The 23580-nt window shown below is 38.6% G+C and overlaps 1 protein-coding gene across 1 annotated transcript in view; it reads left to right on the plus strand.

The window, feature by feature from the left end:
• The window catches only part of PIEZO2 (piezo type mechanosensitive ion channel component 2), a 484884-nt gene that overhangs the window by 270370 nt on the left and 190934 nt on the right, over window positions 1-23580 (plus strand). The window contains exon 5 of the mRNA XM_050942210.1: window positions 8140-8302. Coding sequence (XP_050798167.1) covers window positions 8140-8302 — 163 coding nt within the window. The remainder of the gene's footprint in view (window positions 1-8139; window positions 8303-23580) is intronic.

A 23580-nucleotide genomic window follows, 5' to 3' on the forward strand; every position in this document is an offset into this window, starting at 1 on the left:
TATGGAAAATTTCAACAAAAGTTACTATTTTTTGCCAAAACGGCTGACAACTAAACATCTACAGTTTTATGATAAAAATTTTTTAAAAAAATTAAGGAAAAATGTTAAGCAAAAACTTTCCACAAACTACTAGTTAGAGACAAATGCAAATTTTAATTTTCGGGGGGAGATTTCAAAGGAAAGCTTTCAGCCTAGTCTAATATTTATAAAACAGCTGATCAGGGAAAGAAAATCAGATCCTGAGTTACTGAAAAGATTAATTTTAAATAGAATTATTTCTATCAGCTATAAAATTAATCCTTCCTACCTTCCATTTCTTTTATATATATAAAATTCCTTTGGGATTATGGGCAAGGCACTCTAAGCCAAACTTTTCATTGGTGGTCACTAATAAACTGAGTTAAAAGAACATTATTAAGGTTGCAACATCAAGCCATGCAGAAGTTAGGAAATAGGAGAATTAAGGTACATGTGCAAACTTAATTTGATCATTGTGTGTATAGTTTATGATACAGTCTTTAATTACATGATCATGGACTCTTTGTCCCCGCCACAGGTCCTCTGCCTCATTCAGAGCTATATTTCAGTGTGTGCCCCCAAATCTTATTTACTGTACGTTATTCAAAGTCTGCTCTGAAGACAGAATTAGTAATTTCCTCATGGGCTTTTCAGTGACACTCATCACTGTAGTATCTGAGGGTCTCCCAAACATTAATGAAATTATTTTCACAATACCCCTATGAAGTGAGGGTGGTGGTATCCCCACTTTACTGATGAGAAAGTGAGGTATAGAGAGATGAAGGTCAAAAATATCATCCACTAATTTTAGATGCCCAATTTGAAAGGTTTAGGACCTGATTTTTCATATAGCACTTTGTATGTTTAAAGCACAGCTCGCATTGACTTCAGTTGCAGCTGTGAGTGCTCAGCACTTCTGCAAATCGGATATCGGGATATCAAGTTAGGCACTCAGAAAATAAAGAATTAGTGACAATCAGTGAAAAGTTTGGCTTAAAGTGCCTTGCCCATAATCACAAAGGAATTCTGTGCAAAAGCAAGAATAGAATCCACTTCCCCAGGGCAGCATTCAACTGACTAAATCATGAGATCATCCTCTCTCTTCCTGCAAGCCCCTGCTTCATTCATTACACACCTTCCAACTTCTGCATCAAATGAAGCAGGGTCTCCAAACAGCCTCTTTCACTACATGACCCTGATTCATCTCCAGAGCAGGTCCACTCCTTGCACTGAAAAAATAATTTGTGATCGTATAATTAAAGATTTTATTGCAATGCATATGCAAAAGCAGCCTTAATTCTGGCATTTCCTAACTTCTGAGTGCTTGACTTTGCAACCTTAATAACGTTTTTATCATATTTTTCTATGTAATTTCTTAGGTTTTTAACAAAACAAAACAACCTCCACCACCCCCGAAATTGCATTATAGACTCTAGGACTGGAAGGGACCTTGAGAGGTCATCGAGTCCAGTCCCCTGCCTTCATGGCAGGACCAAATACTGTCTAGACCATCCCTGATAGACATTTATCTAACCTACTCTTAAATATCTTCAGAGATGGAGATTCCACAACTTCCCTAGACAATTTATTCCAGTGTTTAACTACCCTGACAGTTAGGAACTTTTTCCTAATGTCCAACCTAAATCTCCCTTGCTGCAGTTTAAGCCCACTGCTTCTTGTTCTATCATTAGAGGCTAAGGTGAAGAAGTTTTCTCCCTTCTCCTGATGACACCCTTTTAGATACCTGAAAACTGCTATCATGTCCCTCTCAGTTTTCTCTTTTCCAGACTAAATAAACCCAATTCTTTCAGCCTTCCTTCATAGATCATGTTCTCAAGACCTTTAATCATTCTTGTTGCTCTTCTCTGGACCCTCTCCAATTTCTCCACATCTTTCTTGAAATGCGGTGCTCAGAACTGGACACAATACTCCAGTTGAGGCCTAACCAGTGCAGAGTAGAGTGGAAGAATGACTTCTCGTGTCTTGTTTACAACACACCTGTTAATGCATCCCAGAATCACGTTTGCATATTGATGCTCACATAGTTGAAGCCTTGAAATCTACCACACAGACCTCTGCCACTTAAACTAACAGAGTAACTGGTAGCAGTAATAGGTTGTCATCTTCTATGTGGACCAGCACTAGAGAGTTTGCTTTGCCAGTGGATTTCACAAATATTTGCTGACAGCATCAGGAATAGTGAGACACAGAAATCCTCCATTCCAGGCTCTGGAGGGAAGGGTTCTCAAGTGGGCGCAGATCCTTCTGCCCATTTCCCATGCCATCTCATGTGTCCCTGTCCTGCCTTTTCCCCCATCCCTTGCTTCTGATCCTAGCCAGTCTCCTTGCCCAGCCAGTCCTAGTTTCCGTCTCCCCTTCCCTGCCAGCATCCTGTCCCAATTTTTGCCTCCCATTTCCTGCCCTTTCCTCCAGGCTTTTTACTATTCCACCCCTCTCCCTACAGGTATGGCTCTTATTCTCTCTGCATTCAAATCAGACAGCTTCCGCCTGCTTGGGATCATCACAGAGGTGTCATTGAATGCTCAGGAGAGACTGTCTGCTCTCTTAAGTAGCAACCCATACCTGCAGTTGCAGAGAAAGTCCTACTCAGCCCTGGGATGAAGCATGCCCAATGCTCATGAAACGTTCAGGGAATTTTGCTGCTAACTTCTAAGAAGTCTCCACTGAGCATGTGCAAACTGCAATAACTTGGCTAAATTTGGGCAGATTTCACTAGGGGTGGCAAAATGCACATTCCTGACACACAAGCCACCATGCTGCCAAATGCCAAGTGCCTGCTCCACATCGTGGGGCCCTAGAGCTTTTCAAATAAAAGGTCTCTGGATTTTTTTAACTTGGGCAAAAAACTATATTTTTTCCTTAGTTTCATTCTCCGAAATGGCTGAACCATTTTTGCTAGAATGTCAAATAAATAAATAAATAAATAGTCTAAGGCAGACACCCAACATGGGAAATTTCAGCTTCAAATGACTAAAGTATGGCAAAGTTATAAGCACCCTAATTCTGGGTCTTATAGTGGAAAGTATCTGGCAACTTTAATAACAGATGGTGCAATGTGTTTGTGTGTGTATCATGCTTTGTTCATTTCAAGCAAGAAATAATTCATTCTAATTGGAGAGAAAGAACTGCCCTGGAAAGCTAAACCTGTAATTTTATTGCCACTGACTTGTAAATCATAATGTGAATATAACAAATAGAAACTACGTTGATTTAGTTTCTTATGGGTATTTAATTTATGTTTAAATAATAGAGAGTACATCTAAGCGTACATACACGTTGCCAGCAGTGAGCTAATGCCCAGACCCATCAATTTAATTCCACACATTGGAATCCTGTTAAATTGATCTAATAATTTAATCTGTTTATGCTGCATGTTACAAGCGGCTTTAGCAAACAGCCATTTCTTTTTTTTCACATAACTATCAAAATCACCTGTCTTAAAAATTCTGTTTTGAAGTTTAAAATCTAAAAAAGTTGAAATCCCTGTGTTATAGTTTCAAAAAATCCACGCACACTTTCAAATACATATACATAATCTGTTTATTTTAAACTGAGCATATTTTATCTCATTTAAGATATATTTACACCGCATCTGCGAACAAGCCTCCCACCCCTGGGCCCACACTAGTGGAGCTTGTGCTGGCATGCTAAAAATGGTGGTGTAGATGTTCTGGCTTGGGCTGTCAGCCTGGTGGGAGGATGATGACTTTAGAGCCTGAGCAGCAGCCCGAGTTGCAATATCAAAGCAATTTCTACACAGCTATTTTCAGGCAAGCCCTTAGAGACAATAGATATAGAAGCTCCTGGTGTCATTCTAAAAACAACACTTTTCAATGTATAACTGCAGTTTAAGGGCCAAATTCTCACTTTTATACCTTAAGGGACAAATGCAGCCCCCTCACATCCACAGCTGCCCAGAGCCTCAGTGCATAGGAATTTGTATAGTTTCACTGCATGGGGCCAGGAACAAAGGCATGTATGGCTCCTCCACTCCCCAGATGCAGGGGTACAGCATAAGGGCCCCAAGTCTGCATTGCACCTCAGCTTAGGAAAGGATTTCTCACTCATGCATCTTCCCAGTGTCTTCCTGACCTTTTTCACTGGGTGTTTGGGTCTGAATTTTGGCTTAAGGGTTCTGCCTCGCACCACAAAGTCAATATAATGTCTGTAGGATTGCACACTAAAAGCAATAGTTATTAGATTGCAGGACACCTAAAAAAGAAAATGTAATTTGTATATTATTTTTCTTATTTGTGTTGTAGTAACACTTAGGGGCCCCAGTAAACCAAGAACACCTTTTGCTAGATGCTGTACAAATACAGAACAGAAAGATGATCCATGCACAAAAAGTTTATAATCTAAGTGTAACACTAGATACACCAGGTGGATTCAGATGGACAGATGAGGAAAACTCTGTTTTGGAATCATGTTTATGTGATAGTGACATAAGCTTCACATATGACTGTGACAGTCATAGATGTCTGTTTTTGTCCCCCAGAATAAAAAAGCAACTATGGCAACCCTAACATATTCTTGTCTTCAAAAATGTGCAGTCGATTCTATATGGTCAACTAATGTTTCAAATCCCTAACTTACTTGTTGGCCCTCCTACAGAGCAACCTTTTAAGTGGTCTAGCCCATTTTTCTTTAAATATTGAAAAAAATCATTCAAGTTGATGTTGATTATCTTAAATTTGACCCCAGAACATGTTTATGGCTTTGTTATAAACTCCTGACAATAGTCTGTGTTAATAGAAAAATTAGCCTTTATGGCAAACTTTTGGGTTTAGCCGCATGAATGGTGCCATGCTAACTAGGGATCAAGGTCTTTGCCAATTTCTTGTCCAATGATTCTCGCCCAGGTGATGGGGTGGGGGGAGTTGATTCTTAGGAGCATATACTATATATGCTCTTGTGTCCATTCTGATTTTAAACTTCTTCAACGAGGCTCTGTTGGGAATGAAGAACACAATGCATAGGCTGGTAGCAAAATATGTCCATGTGTGAATGGAGTCCTTAACGAGTGTAGAAAAACTGCAGTCAATCTATAAATCCTTTTCATTCTTTTTGTTGTGCAGATGACCCCAAGTATTACAGTATGGGCTTTGGCATCCTAGTCTTAAATCCTGTTTTAAATCCCATTTCTCATAATATCACATTTCATTATGCATTTTGTAAAATCCTATAGGCACGTGATTTTGTTTAGTAAAAGGAACTGGGAGCAACAGCACACAAAACTTTGACACAACAGACTTTCATGTTTGTTTTCTGGAATGTGATTTGCAGAGGAGATAGGGCCTGGATCCATAGAGATGTATACTCCTGAGAACTACTGGTGTGTTAAAATCACCTTTTTAATCTATCCTAGTGTAGCTGATTGGATCCAATGGAACTGAATTTTAAGCCTCAATAAGACACATTATGTAGTGGTTTTATTTCTAGAAGAGTCTCAGTAAATTGCATTGAAATGGTCTATTCACAGCATTATTTCACAGGAACAGATCAGATCCATTTTAACAGTGAATCTTGCAAATCTGATGTTGTGTGTCCAGTTAATCTCTGTCTATTACAACAAGTACAATCCTATCAAGAAATTTACTTCTTAACATCTATAAAGCCTTCACTTCCTGTGGTGCTGAACATATTGTCTTACATCGTGATATACCATTCAGTCCTATAGCATTGAAACAGTAGCACAGGAAACATGTCCATGCTCTACTAATAAAGAGGCTAATTTAATCTGTTGACTGTCTTGCAAGCCTTTCTTGGACACTTCAGCCTTTTTTCTCTGCTATAGTACTGCTTGAAAGCATTGGCCAAAACAGTTTCAAGATACTCAGCTATCATGGAATGCATGTTTGCAGTGTTGTTGTAGCCATGTTGGTCCCAGGGTTTGAGGAAGACAAAGTGGGTGAGATAATCTCCTACTGGACCAACTTCTGTTGGTGAACGAGACAAGGTTTCTTCTCTGTGACACTTGAAACTTGTCTCTTTCACAACAGAAGTTGGTCCAATAAGAGAGATTATCTCACCCATTTTGTGTGTCTGATACAATACATGATCACTCCAGTTTAATACTGCAAGAGTGTAATAGCTGAGAGATTCACAAGTCAGGAAGATTGAAATAAGTCTTCATTAACTTTCTTCTGGAAGGTACATAATCAGTTGGGTTCAAGTCTATTTGAATCCAGAGGTAAAGAAAGGACTTAAGGCTTGAGGGGATGACTACCCTGCAGCTGGGAAGTATGACTGTCAGCCTGTATAGATGGACTCATGCTACCCCAAGCCGCCACCAGTGGCGTAACAGCCGCACTGCTATTTTAGCACAGTAGCTCGAGCAGCATATTGCACCATGGGTAGTCATTCACATCACACCTGTGAAAAGTGGGTGTTAAAGCTAACAATCTTAATTCTTAGCATTTTGTATCTGATTTGCACAAACAAGGTGTGAGGCAGAGAAAAATCAGGTCCAATTTGAGTTTTGCCTGAGTTAAAAACTATAGGATTTGATCCTGTGTGTGCACATTAATGGGCAAGAGTCCTGTAGGCAACTATGTATTTCTTTTTCTACATAAAGCATTGATTCATAGCAGTGATGCTAGAGGTATTTTGGTGACTCCAAAAATACTGGACTGATACCCAGTTACCAGTTGCACCTTAGCAAAGATTTCTTCTGTAAATTTCACTGCTGCTAGGATATAGACACAGAAAGACAGAGATAGTAATTTTTAATAGACCCTAGAAAATACATCAGGTGTTTCTGGTTTTTTTAAAAGTCATACAGTTCAGGCACTGAGCTGGTAATCTAGCCTACTCATCTGTACCCTGTGTGTTCCCAGAATCCATTGCAGTCATTAAACCTGAAAATAGTTCTAGACGTCTATCCTTGTAAAAAGTCACTTAATGTCAAAACTGTCTATTTAAAATGTGCTAACCTAATGCTTGGCAGTCTTACACTGTACACTTTGAAATAATTAAGCTTGTATCCTATTAGTAGTAGTTAAAAAGTGTAGGAAGTCAATACAGCAGTTTAAATAAACCAGTCATTGTGTCAACTAAATGCAAGTCTAAATTTTGTTAATAAAATAAATCAAATTCAGATGCAGCATCCAAACCCATAGAGGTAATAGTCCCCAGACAAAACATTTTAAATTTGCACAGTGCAGTGTATTGTGCACTTTCCATTAAATTCACTGAGCTATCCAAGTATTTAGGAACAGGAAGTGGGAGTCCTAAGGAAAGACACGGCACTTTCTCTCTAATTAGTTCTTAAGGGTTAAACTGTTGCTTTTGTGAAAAGTAGTAAAAGGAAAATGACATACAGCGTTTGTGTATTCCTGAATACTGTATGCATCATGGGGTCTTCAATAGATGTACAATTTTATAGCTCATTAAAGTTTCACAATAGAGGCCAAAAAAAGATTAAATGGTATTTAAAGGACCTGGTTAAAGAAAACATTTTGTTAAATATTATAGTAAAATAGAATATTTTATTTTTCATATCTTTTAAAGTAAATTTAGCACTCCTGAAAGATGTCAAAATATAGAGAGAATGAAATTCAGCTTTCATAGTATTGCTATATCACTGGGCTGCAGCCTTTTCCGTACTGCTCACCTATTTCTCAGTTGTGATTAAGCGATAAGAGTGGGTGGGAATGTAATTTTACCTCCATGACCATGCAGGAGTGTTTCTCCCTGCTATGAATACCACCCAGGGTGATGATTGGGACTGTGTTTGTACACATCTGTCCTCCTGGAACTGGACTGAGATTTATTGAGAGCCATCAGATTTTAATGTTGATTCTAGGGCAGTTTACTCTCTCCACTAAATAACTTTAGGATCTACAAAATGACTTTTGATCAGCCAAACAATGTGCTGGAATGTTTGCACAAGAACACGCTATTAGGAATGAATCATTTATACTGTAATTACATGGCACCAAGGCATTCTGTCACAGCTGTACAAACTACTTACTCTTTCACTCTGGGAAGTGCACTCTCCTTCTCTTTTAAAAGAATGGTGTCCAGTTAACTTAATGTTTCAAGCCAATGCAGAATTAGAACTAACAAATGTTTCCTTTGTTTTTTCAATCCATACAGTGTGAAGGGAGCTGATGCTGGCAACGTGATCAGAGTGTTTGTACCAGATATTGGGATGTTCATTGCTAGCTTGACCATATGGCTTGTCTGCAGAAACCTTGTGCTGAAGCCAGTGACAGAGGATGCAGCACAGTACAACACACAATTTGAAAATGAAGAAATGGTATTAGATGCACATTTATACCTGTATAATGTTTATTATTATTATTTTATTATTTATTAAGTATTTGTATTATAGTACAATAGTACCTAGGAGCTGTAGTCATGAATCCCATTGTGCTTACTATCCTTAATCCCATAGGGTAGGATATCAATACCCTTTCACACACTGAATTGTATCTTATTCTGTGAGCAATCTCACTGATTTTATTTTACTGCCCAGCATGGAGTAAATCCTCTTCAGCATGAGGAAAAGTATCAGAATTTGGTGCTTAATCACCAAGAATCTCTCATGTGGTGTGTTTAACTTAATTCAGGAGTGATGGGGTAAAATCTGACCTTAACAACATCTGATTATGAAAAAATCTCAATTTTATCAGATCTTTTATATGTAAATTTTATTTCAGAAGGTAGATGTTATCTCTGTTTTTTACATCACTTACATCATGTAATTCCATGTCCTGAAAACAGAGAGCACTGAGAGTACATGGGAATTGTTCTGTGTAAATGACTATCTGCCAATACACAGAACAAAAAGACAGTCCCCCACGGGTGAAAGTAACTTAAAGGACTTACCAGTACGCTGGAGTCCTGAGCGGGGACATGGCCTCAACTGGAAGAGGTGGGGCCTTTCAAGATTTAAAGTCCCTGGGGCTCTGGCTCTGGCTGGGAGCCCCAGGGCCTTTAAATCACCCCAGAGCTACCAGCTGCAGAAGTGGCTGGGAGCTCCGGGACTCAGGGGTGAATTAAAGGGCCTGGGGCTCCAGGTGGCTCTGGTGGTGCTTTAAAGGGCTCAGGGCTCCCCACAGCAGCTGGAGTCCTGGGCCATTTAAATCACCACTGCGGGAGCTGGTCCAGTCCAGCACGGCATACTGGCTCTTGCTGGTATGCCATACCGAACCGTACTGGCTTACTTTCACCTCTGCAGTCCCCATTCCAAAGAGTTTATAATATAATATAATATAATATAATATAATATAATATATAATATAATATAATATAATATAATACGACAAGAGTAAGAGACATTATATGGAGACAGACAGATGGGGAATATAAGGAAATAACTAGAAAGTATTGGTCAGTGGGACTTCTAGTTAATACTGTGTTATGTCTGAGCTAAATTTGGAAAATATCTCAAAAGTGTATTTAAAAGTGACCTTGGTTTCAGAAAACAAAAACAAATGTTCTTAGGGAGAAAAACATACCAAAATCATTATCCTAAGGAAGCAAAATGGAAAATTAAAAATTAAATAATTAGAGATTGACCAAAGATGCAAACATTGCATTAGGGTCTGAATTATTCAAATGTTCAGGGTCTTCAGATCCAGGGTTTTAATTCAGCCCATTATGGTGACAAACCAGCCAGACATTTGGATCTGTTTCTTTTCCAAAGTTTGAGGGTACTCAAAACTGGGGGGTTTGTTCAGAGTCACTACTAGGTATTTTGCAAAATTGCTTGAGATTGCAACTTTTGTCTATATTTCCCAAAGCCTAATGTCCACGACCAGCAGCATATGAAAGGGAAGATACCTCATGCACCATGCTTTTTGGAAAGAGATGGTTAAATCTGTGAATAATTTTGTGGCCTTTGCCTACTTTGGGTACATAGTGGCGTCATGGGAACAAAGGGTGGCAGAAAAGATTGAAGTAGAAAATTCCCCTGAAACTAGAGGAACAAATTGACAACAAAAAAAGAAGTCCATATGGCCCAAACCACATAATGGTGTCTCATGTAAATCCCAAAGTGATTTTTTAAGGACAAAATGTCAAGCTGGTTTAAATGCTTTGAATCTCATTTTTCTATCCTTTTCTTGGTTAAAGTGAGAGCCCTAACATCACTTTAATTTTGTTTTTCTTTATAAGTTTATTGTAAAGATATTTTTCAGGTTTATTACAACTCAGTAATTTCATGTAGAAGAGGCACTTAGAGGTGATCTACCTCGTTGTGGGCTAAAGGCTAGGGATCAGCCACACATTCTGGTGCAGTTCTGGAGAGGAAGAAAATGAAACGGCTCCCATATGTCACATTTGCATTGCCTGTATTTTGGGGCCACCAGACGCCGGTCCAGTTCCAAGTGCACGTTAGATCAGCTACTTTAGACCCACTGCCTGTGGTTCTCATGGGCTGTTCTGGCAGCCAGGGATCAACTGAAGACTGCAGCTCCTGGCCACATACACTTCCTCTGACTGTGCCCTGATATCTCAACCAGACTAAGCAGGCTCTTCTGAATACCCTGGAAGCTAGTTAAAATGACCTTTAAGGCTGTTTTTTGCTTGAGTGGTGCAAAAAAACCTTAGCAGAAGCTAAAATCTGCTGCTATATCTGCAATGGGAGATGTTCCAAGTGGTATGAAGAATGGTGCCATGAACATGACTAATAAGCAAGCTGTGTTCTGCCTGTCTCTCTTAAAATAAAGTTATATGTTACTGAAGTAGGCCCTGGCTGACATCTTTAAAGTTATCCATCTTCTGTCCAAGCATAAAATACGAGAAATCTAATACAGAAGCAAACTGGAAGAAGAAAAGGGCACATTCAGGTTCATCTGTATCTGAACGGTGGTTTTACAAGAGTCTGATTTGATGTCTATTTTTGATTAAGGCTAGAGATGAGCCCCAGCCTGGAGTCTGGGTGAACAGGAGGTGATCCAGAGGTAGAGAGTGTGGAAGGGCATATGAAGCTGAGCTATAGCATGTAGAGGTTACATGGTAATAAATAGAACAGAATGAGGTTTTAAATGGGATCTTTCATACATGGACTACCTCAAGGCAATCTTCCAACCAATTAGATATTAGGATTTTCTTTAAATGGGGGGGGGGGAGGGGAGAAGGGAGGGGGGAGAGAGAGAGAGAGAGAGAGAACTTATTTGGCTACATTTTTGTCATTACAGCAAAACTCAGCCAAAATATTATAGGTTATTTACATATTATTACAAAGCACAGTGGCTATGTTTTTATGTCAAAAAATTAGCCATATAAGTATTTTAAGGTGGGAGGAAAATAGTACATCAATACTTTACACAGGACTGATTACTTTTCACCATCAACTCATTTACAGCAGAATAACCTATATATTCTTAAAGTGAAGTAAAAATTAGTGAATGATAAGTGAAACATTTTTTAAAACTATATCAACTTCAGCTGTCTGTAGGTGTTCTGCACATAACATCCTGTAGTCATGTTTGCTACTTAGAAAGACTGTTCATAAAATGCTACAGAAGCAGCTAAAAATATCGGGAGTCTGTACATCACTGTGCTGGCTACAGGGAGTCTGATGCATATATGGAATGTATCACTGAGTTTCTGAGTTTGTGGGGATTTTGAAGGATTCATAATTTTTTGCACATTGGCCCCATTTGTATTGATTTTAATTGATCTTTTGGATTTATGCTTTGGATGAGTATGTTGAAACAGGAATCCTAAATAAATAAATAAACACACCAGTTCTTCAGCACTGCACTGGCTTACAGACTACCATGTTTTCGGAAGCGCACTGGACTGGGTCTTTAATTGGCTTAAATTGTTGTATTTCACCCTTCAAATAAAAGCATCTGAAAAAGTGATAAGTAGCCACAGTGCCACAAAGTGAACAGTCTGGGGGTTTATTGTACCAGCAAGTGGAGCAAATTCCAGAGTTGAGGAACTTCTGCCAGGAGTCCCTGCCACCCATCTCCAGACATAAAATTAAGGATCCATTGGCTGATGTCCCCAGCTCCACAGTGCCTGAAGAGATAGAAAGCCTTTTAGAGCACTGGGTTTCAAGCCATAGAGGACTTTATAAATCAAAAAGTCTTGAACTGCATCCAGAAGCAAATAGTATGCCCTGCAGCTTTACCTATTTAGAGCAGGCAGTCATTTACGTAGAACAGTTCTCATGTACTCTCAGTGCTCTCTCTGTTTTCAGGGCATGAAATTACATGATGATAAGCAGTGTAAAAAACAAGGATAACACATCTACTCTTTGAAATAAAATGTACATATAAAAAGATTTGATAAAATTATGATATTTTTCATAATCAGATGTTAAGGTCACTCTTCATCCCATCACTCCTGAATTAAGTTAAACACATCAGATTCTTAGGGTGGTTAAGCACCCAATTCTGATGAGTGGTTTATTCCACAGGCAGTAAATCTGTAAAATAAAATCAGCGAGACTGCTCACAGAGTAAGACACAATTCATTGCATGAAAGGGTATTGATATCCAACCCTAAGAGATTAAGGATAGTAAGGATCAATGAAAATATGGAAATCCTGATTCATAATAGTGCATCTAACTTTCAGAGAAACAGACCTGCACCAGAACAAAAAAAGTATACAGTATTGTGAAACGCTGGAAAGGGGATGGGAGGCACTCAATTATTTGTAAGTAATGCTGCATAGAGTGTGGTTTTAATTAGCCGTGAGTCATGAAGTAGAAAGGTTTGCCAGATACCAGGCTGCAGTCCAACTCATTACCACCCCTGAATGGTTGCACACTTGGAGCAAATGTGTCTGCAGGCCTTTTTTTTATTAGGACTCAGAAAATCTAAAGCAGGTGAATTCAGCTGGAGAAAGGCCCAGACTGCAAACTCAGAGAAGCACAATGCCAGTCAAAAAGTTTAAAGTGCAGAGGGATGGGGGTAGAAAAAAAAAGAGAAATGTTAACTTCCCAGCTGTGTCTGAAAGTATAACCGTGACTGAAGCAGATGGTGATTTTATGTGCCAACATGCAGAGACAGTATATACAGTTTAATAGGTATTGGGGAAAAAAAGTTGTTTTTCTTGAGACTGTGGAAGACTATGCCAGTCAGCATGTATTTATGGAAAATAGATCTTGTCAAACTAACTTGATAACTGTTTTGGTTTTGGATGAGATGACAAGTTTGGCTGATAACTGTAATATTGTTGATATAATATACATAGTAAGTCATTTGGCTTAGTAACATATGACATTTTGATTACAAAATCTAGAATAATACAAAAGTAACATGGCACACACTAAAGAACTAAAAGCTAGCTAACTGACAGGTCTCAAAATTGAATTGTAAATGGGGGATCATCAAGTAGGTGTGTTTCTAGAGGGTCCCACAGAGATCAGTTCATGGCCTTATGATATTGAATATTTTTATCAATATCTGGAAGAAAACATAAAATGGTTACTGATAATAGGGCTTTAGAGCAAAGCGTGGAGCATGGAGCAGCTCCGGAGCAGTGGAGCTGCAGATTTTTGCCTGGAGCTGGAGCGGAGCCGGAGCACAGCTCCAAAGGCCTCACTGATAAAGTATGCAGATGACCCAAAGATTTGGGGGGTGGTGAATAATGAAGAGGACAGGTCACTGACTGTGGTAAACTGGGTGGAAGCAAACAATATATGTTTTATTACAGTCAAATGTAAGGTCTTGCATCTAAGAACAAGGAATAAAAGCCATTGTTACAGTCCTGGGAAAAGGTGACTCTGAATACAGACTTGAAGGTCATGGTCGATGATCAGCTGAACATGGGCTCTCAGTGCACCACCATAGTCAAAAGGGCTAATGCAATCTTTGGCTGTATAAACAGAGGACTCTTGAGTAGGAGTAGGGAGGTTATAATACTTCTGTACGTGGCACTGGTGTGACCACTGCTGAAATACTGTGTCCAGTTCTGGTGCCCACAGTTGAAGAAGGATGTTGATAAATTGAAGAGGGTTCAGAGAAGAGCCGCAAAAATGATTAAAGAATTGGAAAACACACCTTACAGTGATAGACTCAAGTAGTTCAACATAAGAATGGCCATACTGGGTCAGATCAATGATCCGGCTAGCCCAGTATCTTGTCCTCTAATAGTGGCCAGTGCCAGATGCTTCAGAAGGAATGAATAGAAAACAGGGCAATTTGAGTTCAGTATTCAATCTATTTGGCTTAACAAAGAGAAGGTTAAGGGGTGACTTGATTGCAGTGTGTAAAATACCGACATGGGAAATAAAAATTTGATAATGGGCTCTTCAGCCTGGAAGACAAAGGTATAAAACGGTCCAGTGCCTGGAAGTAGAAGCTAGACAAATTCTGACAGGAAATAAAAAACATTTTTTTAACAGTGAGGGTAATTAATCATTGGAACAATTTACCAAGGGTTGTCGTGGATTCTCCGTCATTGGCAATTTTAAAATAAAGATTGGGTGTTTTTCTAAAGGATATGCTCTTGTTCAAACAAGAATTAATTCAGAGAAGTCCGGTGACTTGTGTTTATACAGGAGGCCAGAATAGATGAACACTTTGGTGCTTTCTGGCCTTATAATCTCTGAATCTATGGATTGTCTAGTATTGTAAGTGACTGAAAAAATCCCTGTAAAACTGTATAACTTAAATTTTACCAGATGTGGTGATCTTAACTGAAATGTACATTTTTAGTTTTGCTCTCACTGTACTTATCACCTTCCCCCTCAAACTTTATTCTTGTCCATGCTACTTAGAATCGTAAAAATCCCTGGTCTGTGCTTTAGGTCAAAGAATATGAACTGGGTTTAAGCTCAGACTGTCTCTCAATTTGGAATCTCAGAAAGGTTTGATGAAAAGGTTCTTAAATAAAGAAAAGTTTAGAAAATGAAAGTCAGCAAGGAAGGATAGTCTTGTGGTCATGACACTGCAGTGGATTCAGGACATCTGGGTCAATTCCCAGGTATGCCACAAATCTCTTTTGTGGCCTCAGGTCAATCTTGTAATCTCTCTATACCTCAGTTACAATCTCTCAACTAATAATTCTTTTTATATTATTTTATCAAGTCCCCTTTTATTTGTCTCCTAAGATAAAAAAATCCATCTCTTCCCTTTCTGGGACCTTAGTCACTTTTGTTGCATATCTCTGAACCCCCTCTAAATCTGCAATAGCCTTTTGAGATTGGGGTGACCAGTATTACACACAATAATACAGATGAGACCACACACTGATTTATATAAAAGCAGCAAAGAGACCTGTGGCACCTTATAGACTAACAGACGTTTTGGAGCATGAGCTTTCGTGGGTGAATACCCACTTCGTCGAACTTGTGGTTCTTGCATTTATCAACACTGAATTTTGACTATGTTGTCCATCCACTTTGCTTGATTAGCTGTCTAGGAAGTTCCTCAGTCCTCTCTGGTCATCAATAACCTAAATAATTTTGTGTCTTCAAATTTTGCTTCCTCACTGCTCACCCATGCCCTGCCCTCCCGTTTCCTCCTCCCCCCACATCATTAATAAACAAGCAATATGGAAACTTGAAACATGCCACTGTTGTGAGTGATGTCTTAGCCCGCAGGTGGTTAAGTTTGCCAGGTTCTCTCTCATTAACAAATGGTGTTTCAGCCTCTCCGGTCAACCTGCCATAACTCCATGTCTGTGATTTTCCCTTTTTCGCCTTTGGTTTATAATCCTCACAGTCTTTGAAGTCAAGATATAAGATTTTATTACCATATTAGACATGTAATCCTGTGTTGAGTTCATATGAAATTTGCTTAGGTGTATCTTGGGAAGTGAAATCTCTGTCCATTACCTGTGCAAGAGCTGTTAAATACAATATTTAATTATGTGCTTTCCCCCATCCCACTCTAGAACTCCAGTTTTCTTTTCCAATTTCCTGTGTATTTAAAAAATTCTTTTAATCCTACATAGATTTCAACCAATAATGCACAACTCATTTTTGCATACACTCTGGGGAGCATAGCTTTCTAAGTTAAGAGTTCTCCCCATAGGAGGCTGTTGATTGCCTTTGCCTACAGAGTTAGATCAAAAACCATTATCTTTCTGTCACAGCCTTCAGGTTCCCCTAGCTTTCAGTAATTTCCCACGTGTGAAACATTACTGTAATCTCCGGTTCATATTCTCCTTTCTCACTGGTGTAACTCAATGGACTTCAATGAAGTTACCCAGGATTTACACCAGTGGAAATGAGAGCAGAATAACACTTGTTAGAATCACAAGTTCAGATCCTAGCAGGGTTGACTCAGTTCTTTCTGTTCTTTATTAACTTCAGTGATCTCATGAGGCTTTTAACTTGAATAGGAGTTTGCACACTTGTCCGTGGCTTGAAGTTTTGTCTACAGTGTGTTTATATCAAACTGAGGAACAGTATTTAATTCATTGTAAAGAGGGTTTCTAATACAGTTTAACTTTGAAAATCTCTTCTTCATTATCAGTATTAGGACTCAGTTTTAAAACATGGTATGAGTATGAGTTGATCCTGTCCACAGCGACCAGTTGAATTGTGTTATAAACAAATTAAAAATTCAATTTTGCCCACTATATGTAGTGTACTATGTGCTGATCAGTTGTTACTCTCCTTCCAAAAAATTGATGCATTTTTGAGACGCTATATTTATATTCTTAAAGTGTCTGGGATCTTTTTGGAAGTAAGGAGATGAGTATTTGAAAGATGATGATAATTGCTTAAGACATGTAAGAATCTCATCTTACATTTATATTTTTGTGTATTACCATAATGTTTTAAGCTTGTTTTCATCAGCACTGTTACCTTATTCCTGTTATAACTGATTTTCAGGCTATATAGTAGAGTTGTAAACTCTTTGCAAGAACTAATCAATCTACAGTTTATCAGTACTCTGAGCTAAGTATTCAATGCTTCACATAACTTACTGCAGGTAAAATGTTTGCCACTATACAGCGTTAACAAGGAGTATTTTGATATCAGGAAATGGTCAAATTCATAGAATGCTCTTAAAGATTGCAAGTCTAGTCTTGCAGACTCTTCCACATGAGTAGCACCATATATCTCAATGGCATTATTTGTATGAGAAATGATTCATTACCTCAGTAGGGGTTTGCAGGGTGTGTCTTCAATAAATGATTTTACTTTTTTCCTCGTAGAGTGAAATCCTGGACCATTTAAATTCAGTGGCAGTTTTGCAGTTAATTTCAGTAGGGCCAAGATTTCATCCCTAATTTCCTTGTAAATATTGAGGATTAGATTGTGTCTGTTAGATGTAGGTCTGTTCTGGAGTCGTTGTGCTTGGGCATCACTCCAAGGGAGCTTTAAGGAGACATTGTGCATCAAGGAGCCTGCCAGCAGCTCCATGCTTTGATATGCTCTGTGACAGGCCAGTCCAGTAGGCAGTTGTGTCCAGTGGGAAATGCCATTCTCTGTCTTCCCTACCTCATTTTGCAGGAGAGAGCAATCCACAGTTTCTTTTGAGCAGTTATTCAATTATACTTCAATATAGGTGGCTAAATCCTGGATATAAAATACCATCGAATGTTACTGTTAAAAATCACCAAACAGAACAGCAGGAGAATTAAATATACTTGGAAAGCTCATGACAAAAATCCCACACATAAACCACAATATGAAGAAAAAACATTCATATTGATTAACATGAATGATATTCTTATGATTTGTTTGGTTTGTGTTTATCTTTAACAGAGTGTCTCCGTTTGTGTTGAAGAGGGGTATAAAAATGATAAATGCCATATTTAATTCAGTATCAATATGTTTATTGCATCCTGCTGTCGTCATGCATTGATTTAGGTTCCGGAATGAGCAAACATTAGAGTTGCTAATGCTGAGAGTGGACTTTGGGAGCGCTGTTCTTCCAGTCATAATTTGCAACCCTACTATATTTTTTTTAAAAAGAACCCCGGTCACTTTCTGCTTAAGTAAAGGCCTGGTCTATCTCCCACTGAAGTCATTCAGAGGTGTTTAGGGGCCATAAGTGTCTGTGACACCTCAATAGCTCCTCCAGCTTACATCGTCAGAGGAAAGTTTGTCAGCAGAATATTGCCTTTTCTTGCTTATTTTTTCTTTGGACATTTTTGGGTCATATCCTCTTCCTTCCAGTTCTCTCATTTTTTAAAGTAAATGGTTGGTAGCTTCTTAAAAATTTTTTTTTTGCTTTTTGCATTGTGGACCTTTAAACTTATTACAGATGAGCTTAAAAATGTGACCTGCAAAATGTTATCACAAGTGACATTGAGAATTAAACAAAGAGGTTTGGGTAAAAAAGAAAAAATCGAATCAAAATACTGAGATACCATAAGCTATTCTCATAGACCAGCTGGAACCAAGATATTGGAAGCAGAGATCTTGCATGCAAACCTGGTGGTGTAAGATTTCCAGACCAAACAGTTCAGATATAAACATTATTCAAACAGAAACTTTTTGAAGTAATCCAGTTACTAGTTACAATATCCACAATGATCTATATCAATTATACCTAATAGGGCTATACAGGCTTTGATTAAGTAATCCTCACAACACCCCTGTGAGGTAAGTGTGGAAGATAAATATTTTCCCTATTTTACAGGTAGAGAAACAGACACAAGAGGTGACAATGAAGTTGTAGTCTGAAAAATTTCACTATGAAAATGGCATTGTGGGGCTCTCCATGTGTTGTTTTTTTATTTCCAGATAAAGTATGTGCATACAGGGGCGGCTCTAGGTATTTTGCCGCCCCAAGCATGGCAGGCAGGCTGCCTTCAGAGGCTTGCCTGCGGGAGGTCCCTGGTCCCACGGGACCAGTGGACCCTCCACAGGCATGCCGCCGAAGGCAACCTGCTTGCTGCCATCGCAGCGATCGGCAGAGCACCCCTGGTGGCTTGCCGCCCCAGGCATGCGCTTGGCATGCTGGTGCCTGGAGCCGCCCCTGTGTGCATATATCTTTTCTGCAAATGAAACCAGAGATCTCAGAGTTAAGTTGGTTTTAAAAAAAACAAAAACAAAAAAAAGTGTCAGGAATCATATTAAAGGTTCTACCGGTCAAATTGTGCCCTCCACCACATTTAGGCAACTCCCGCCATCTCTGTGTTATGCTCTCTCAGACACCTGAGGAAAACCATTATCTTCTATGAGTTTGCATAGGTGTAACTGATTGGAATTTAGTTAAGAATTCTCTTAATGATGAACAAAAAGGAATAGAATCCAGTTTGCTCTCTCTTAGCTGAGAGGGCTCTGGAAAGCTGACAAGACTTTAAAGTTGTAAGAATTTATTTCATCCAATAAACTCTCTGACTCACAGGGATCTGTTGAATAAGAAGGAATCATTTTAACATAGTAATTTTTCAGAGTATAATTGCACTTCATGCAACTTGCCTTAGGTCACTCATCAAGACAGCATCAGGGCCAGAATTAGAACTCAGAAATTCCTGTCATCTTAGTACACACTGTATCTTTCATTATGTTTTGCACTTCTGTACTGCCTATAATCCAAACATTCTGAAACATGAATATATTCATCAAGTTTATAATAATTTGTCCTGCCTTTACATTCCTGTTTCTGTCTATAAGCATCACGTACAGCTTGATACACATAAATTGATGTATAGTCTTTTACCATTGCATTTAGAATAAAAGTTGATTCCGACATAGTTGCTCAAAGCTCAAAACAAACTTTGAGGTTCGGATAAGTTCAGATAACCTTTTTTTCCAAAACTGATTTCTCATTTTCTCACTCCTCTGTGTTTCCTGGTTCCTGGGAGGAAACGTCAAAATACTGCAGAAGAGGCTATTTGTGCAGCGTTTATGATCTAACTTGAAGGAGGAAGCACCTGAACTCTCATGAGAGACTAGTCTTATGAGCTTTCCAGTGCCATTAAACAGATTCAAAAGGTCAAATAGTGTAATACATTAGCAAACTTTGAAGGTTTTTTTTTCCATTCTGAGCCACAGAACCATTTGAGATCCACCTCTGTCTAGCTATAACATCTCTGGTTAGTAAAAATTTCAGTGGTGACAACCGTGAGATTTTTAAAGGGTTAGATTCCTGTCCTTTCTAGTGTCCAAAAGTCACTGAATGACTGTTCTGTGTATTTACAGATGTTGTATCCTTAGCTGTAGGTACAATACAAAAAGGTTTTCTGGTGTAAGAATGAATTTAAATTGAGACGAAGGCTGCCTGTTAGTAAATACATTTATGGGACTTAGGATATCTCAGTGCATTACTGTTTATACTGTACCAGATGAAACATGTAAAAGCTAGATGTTATTAAGGCAGTCCCCAAAAGTAGCTAATGGATATTCTGGCCCTAGCCACGATAGTAGCTGCCACAGAGGCAAGATTTTCTCTGCCTGTGCTTTATGTCTGTTTGGCAGTTTTAAAAAGTGTTGTACAGTGAACACTCCTGGGACTTGCACAAAGTTGAAAAACCTAAACTACATTTAGTTTGTTTATGAAAAAGTCCTGGGGCCCCATTCTATATAGAAAAGGCCATGAAAACACATTTTTATGACTTCAAAAATGTTATATACTAGTTGAATGGAGAGGTTTATTTGATTTAATCAGCGGCCACAGGGATTCTGTAGTTGCATAATAAGTAATTTATTATGGAAGTAAAAGTATTTTTCTAACTATGTCCTATGCAGCATTAGTTTATAGTCTCAGGCTGACCCATGTGGGGTGAAGGCTTTGCAAAACAGTCTATCTGGAATAATGCTGTTTTTTGATGAGCATGTGCATATCTTACAGCATATGCATCAAAAACTGTTAGAACAACAGACATTATCACCAGATGGAAGTCAAAATCCTTAGTCCACTCACGTTGTGCCCAACCTTAGCGATTAGTTCCATTTTTATTTGAGAAAGCAACAATAGAAGCTTCAAAGTTGTAATTTTAAACAATCTGTTAGATATAAATTGGAACTGGTAAGCAGGGACTGATAAGTCAAGAAATATTCTTCTTCCTAGTGATTCTCCCCCTCCACACTGATAAATACCCCAACACCCAAACTAAAGGGGAGTAAGACAGAATGTGCATCAGATTGACTAGAACTATGGGGAGCCAAAGTAGGGTGGCCAGACTCTCAAAGTGGAAAAACCAGGATCCCTGTTGTGTTTGTAGGGAAACCAAACAGCCATTTTTGGCAGGAGTTAAGAAGATATGCATAGGATGAGTTTTAGCAGCTGAGATGGATTGGAAGAGAGAAAAAGAGTGTCTGCTCCACCATCTATGCAACAAAGCAACTTCCCTTCTTTTCCTTACTTGTCACCCTTGATTTTTTCTTATTTCTTTTTTCCTTCTTTCTTTTCCCTTTTTTTCCCATTGTGTGTATTTCCTGCAGTTTGTTTACTACTTTTTAAATTCTCATTTTTCCCCCCAAGACGAGTTTTAAATTCATTTTTCTGTTCCCTTCAGGGTAAGCGTTTTGTTTTTGTTTTTTGTTTGGTTTTGTGTGTTTTCTCTGTATTCAGTTTTATATTTCCTATTCTTGCACATATGTGAAGGTGCTCATTCAGGATATTAAATAATTATTATTGCTTCAAAAGAGCTCTCTTTTTAGCTTGCAATGAAAATGGCTTGTGTATAACATCTTCCTATTTAGTATAGACTCCTAGCAATAGCATTTATATAATAATTTTTATATTGAAGGTATTTTACGTACATTCATCTATGCAGATCCATCTATGCCAAATTCTGCATAGCGGAAGTAAGTGGCTGTCATCGTGGTCTCCTAGAAGAGTGCTGCTCTGCTCAGATACCGATTTTGCCAGCATGGCCAGGGGATGTTATGATTCAGCTTGCAACTTCTTGGAAAATCTAGCATGAGAACTAGCAAATATGTGTGTGATAGCTAAATACTATCAACATTTACAGATGGGGTAACTAAGGAAGATAAATTAAGAGCATTCTTTAAGAGCATAAATTCCACCAATGGAGTCGCTCTCCGGGCTGCAATTAGGCATTAGGAATTCTTAGCCCAAAGGTCTATGCTCTGAATACCGGACATGCCAATCTCTAGTAGAAAGCATAATTTGTATATATACACAAACAAAATCTGTTTTCAAAAGTTTCCCCTTGAGCTCATTGTTTTAATCTACATTGTCATTTATGTCCAACGTCTGCCAATCTCCTTTGTAAGAGCAGTTACTTTGAAATTACATTTTTATTTTTGTTGCAAACAGTATCTCCATAGATACAGATAAATAAATGGAAGAGCTGAAGATGTCCTCTTTTATATAGGTCTGTGCACACTAAAAGCTCAATCCTTCATCCCCGAACATCCAGAATTTCCACTGATTTCATTTGTTTTTTGCATGCACATAAGAGTTAGCCGTTTAATGATCACATTAAACAAGAAACGTAGAGCTACAGTTGGCTTGGAAACACAGGACTGGACCCAACAGGCTAAATAAGGACTTTTTCTAGTAATTGTAGTACATAGAAAGTTGCCATTGTAATATTTTTCCTGGGTCTTTCCCATTGATATAGTGATAGTAGTATGAAGAATATTATGCAGCATTTAGCTGAACTGCAGCATTGTTTTGTGGTTAATTATTTAGGTAAAGTAGCATCAACTAGAGAGCTCTCTAGACATGAGATCCAGCAAGGGCAGCAGACAATAATAATTCCTCTCCATACTAAAACCCCACCGGAGGTGCTTACTGAGTGTGCACACTGCAACCTCCTAATGATTGCCTTGCTTCTAGAGCTATTAACCTTGTTTGTTGAAAGCCATGAAAATGAACTGTGACGATGGCAAAGTGGTTGTGACGCCAGCGCACTCCACTTATAATGGACGTAATTAGTGAAACAGTCGGATGTGTCTGAGAGAGAGAATTTCCCACACCAGCTCTACAGCATTTAATACATATTTCATTGTCTGCCAAATAGAAACTCTAGATGGAACAAGCTTTTTCTGGGCAGTCACAGACAATATTAATGGGAAGAGAAAGTTGGCAAAAAGTTTAAAGGTGAAATGGAACAAGAGGGAGTTTCTTTTCCTTGGGGAATCCACCTAACAAAATTGTAATGAAGTATTCTGTACTGTTAAATACTCAGAAGGATAACAATTCTACAATTTCCACTGAAAGCCACTCAATCAATGCTCTCTAATTTATCATTTCCAATGGCCGCAATAAATATGTTGTTCTCTTGAAAAGTCGTTACAGATATTATACTCACACGTGCCCCTGGCTATCAAAAAGAAATTAATTGGGTCAGATGGTCAGCTGATTTAATTTTGAGTCACTCCAGTGAAGCAAATGGAGCTATGCTAAGTTACATATGGTGAAGATCTGGCCAATTTATTGTTAGATTTTTTTTTAATGTCCTTTGTGTTGTGTCTGGATTAATATATTTTCCTTCAGTCGTATTCATGCTGGGCCTCTTGGCAATGCAGATGCCCCCCACCTCTGTCAGGCTAGAGTGATTAAGGTCCCTTCACTCAATGATGCATATCTTTCTGTTCTTCAGAAAGTTTAATCTATTACCCTGCACCAGGGTCACCACCAAATCTTAACAAATTACTTACCTATTGAGTGTGTCTTTTTTGGTTTTCTTCTTCTTTCTCTTTTTTCATTATTTAATTCCCCCTTCCCTCCCATTTTCATGGTTTAATT

This window comes from Gopherus flavomarginatus, chromosome 2, assembly GCF_025201925.1.
Source record: "Gopherus flavomarginatus isolate rGopFla2 chromosome 2, rGopFla2.mat.asm, whole genome shotgun sequence".
NCBI classification, from domain to species: domain Eukaryota; kingdom Metazoa; phylum Chordata; order Testudines; family Testudinidae; genus Gopherus; species Gopherus flavomarginatus.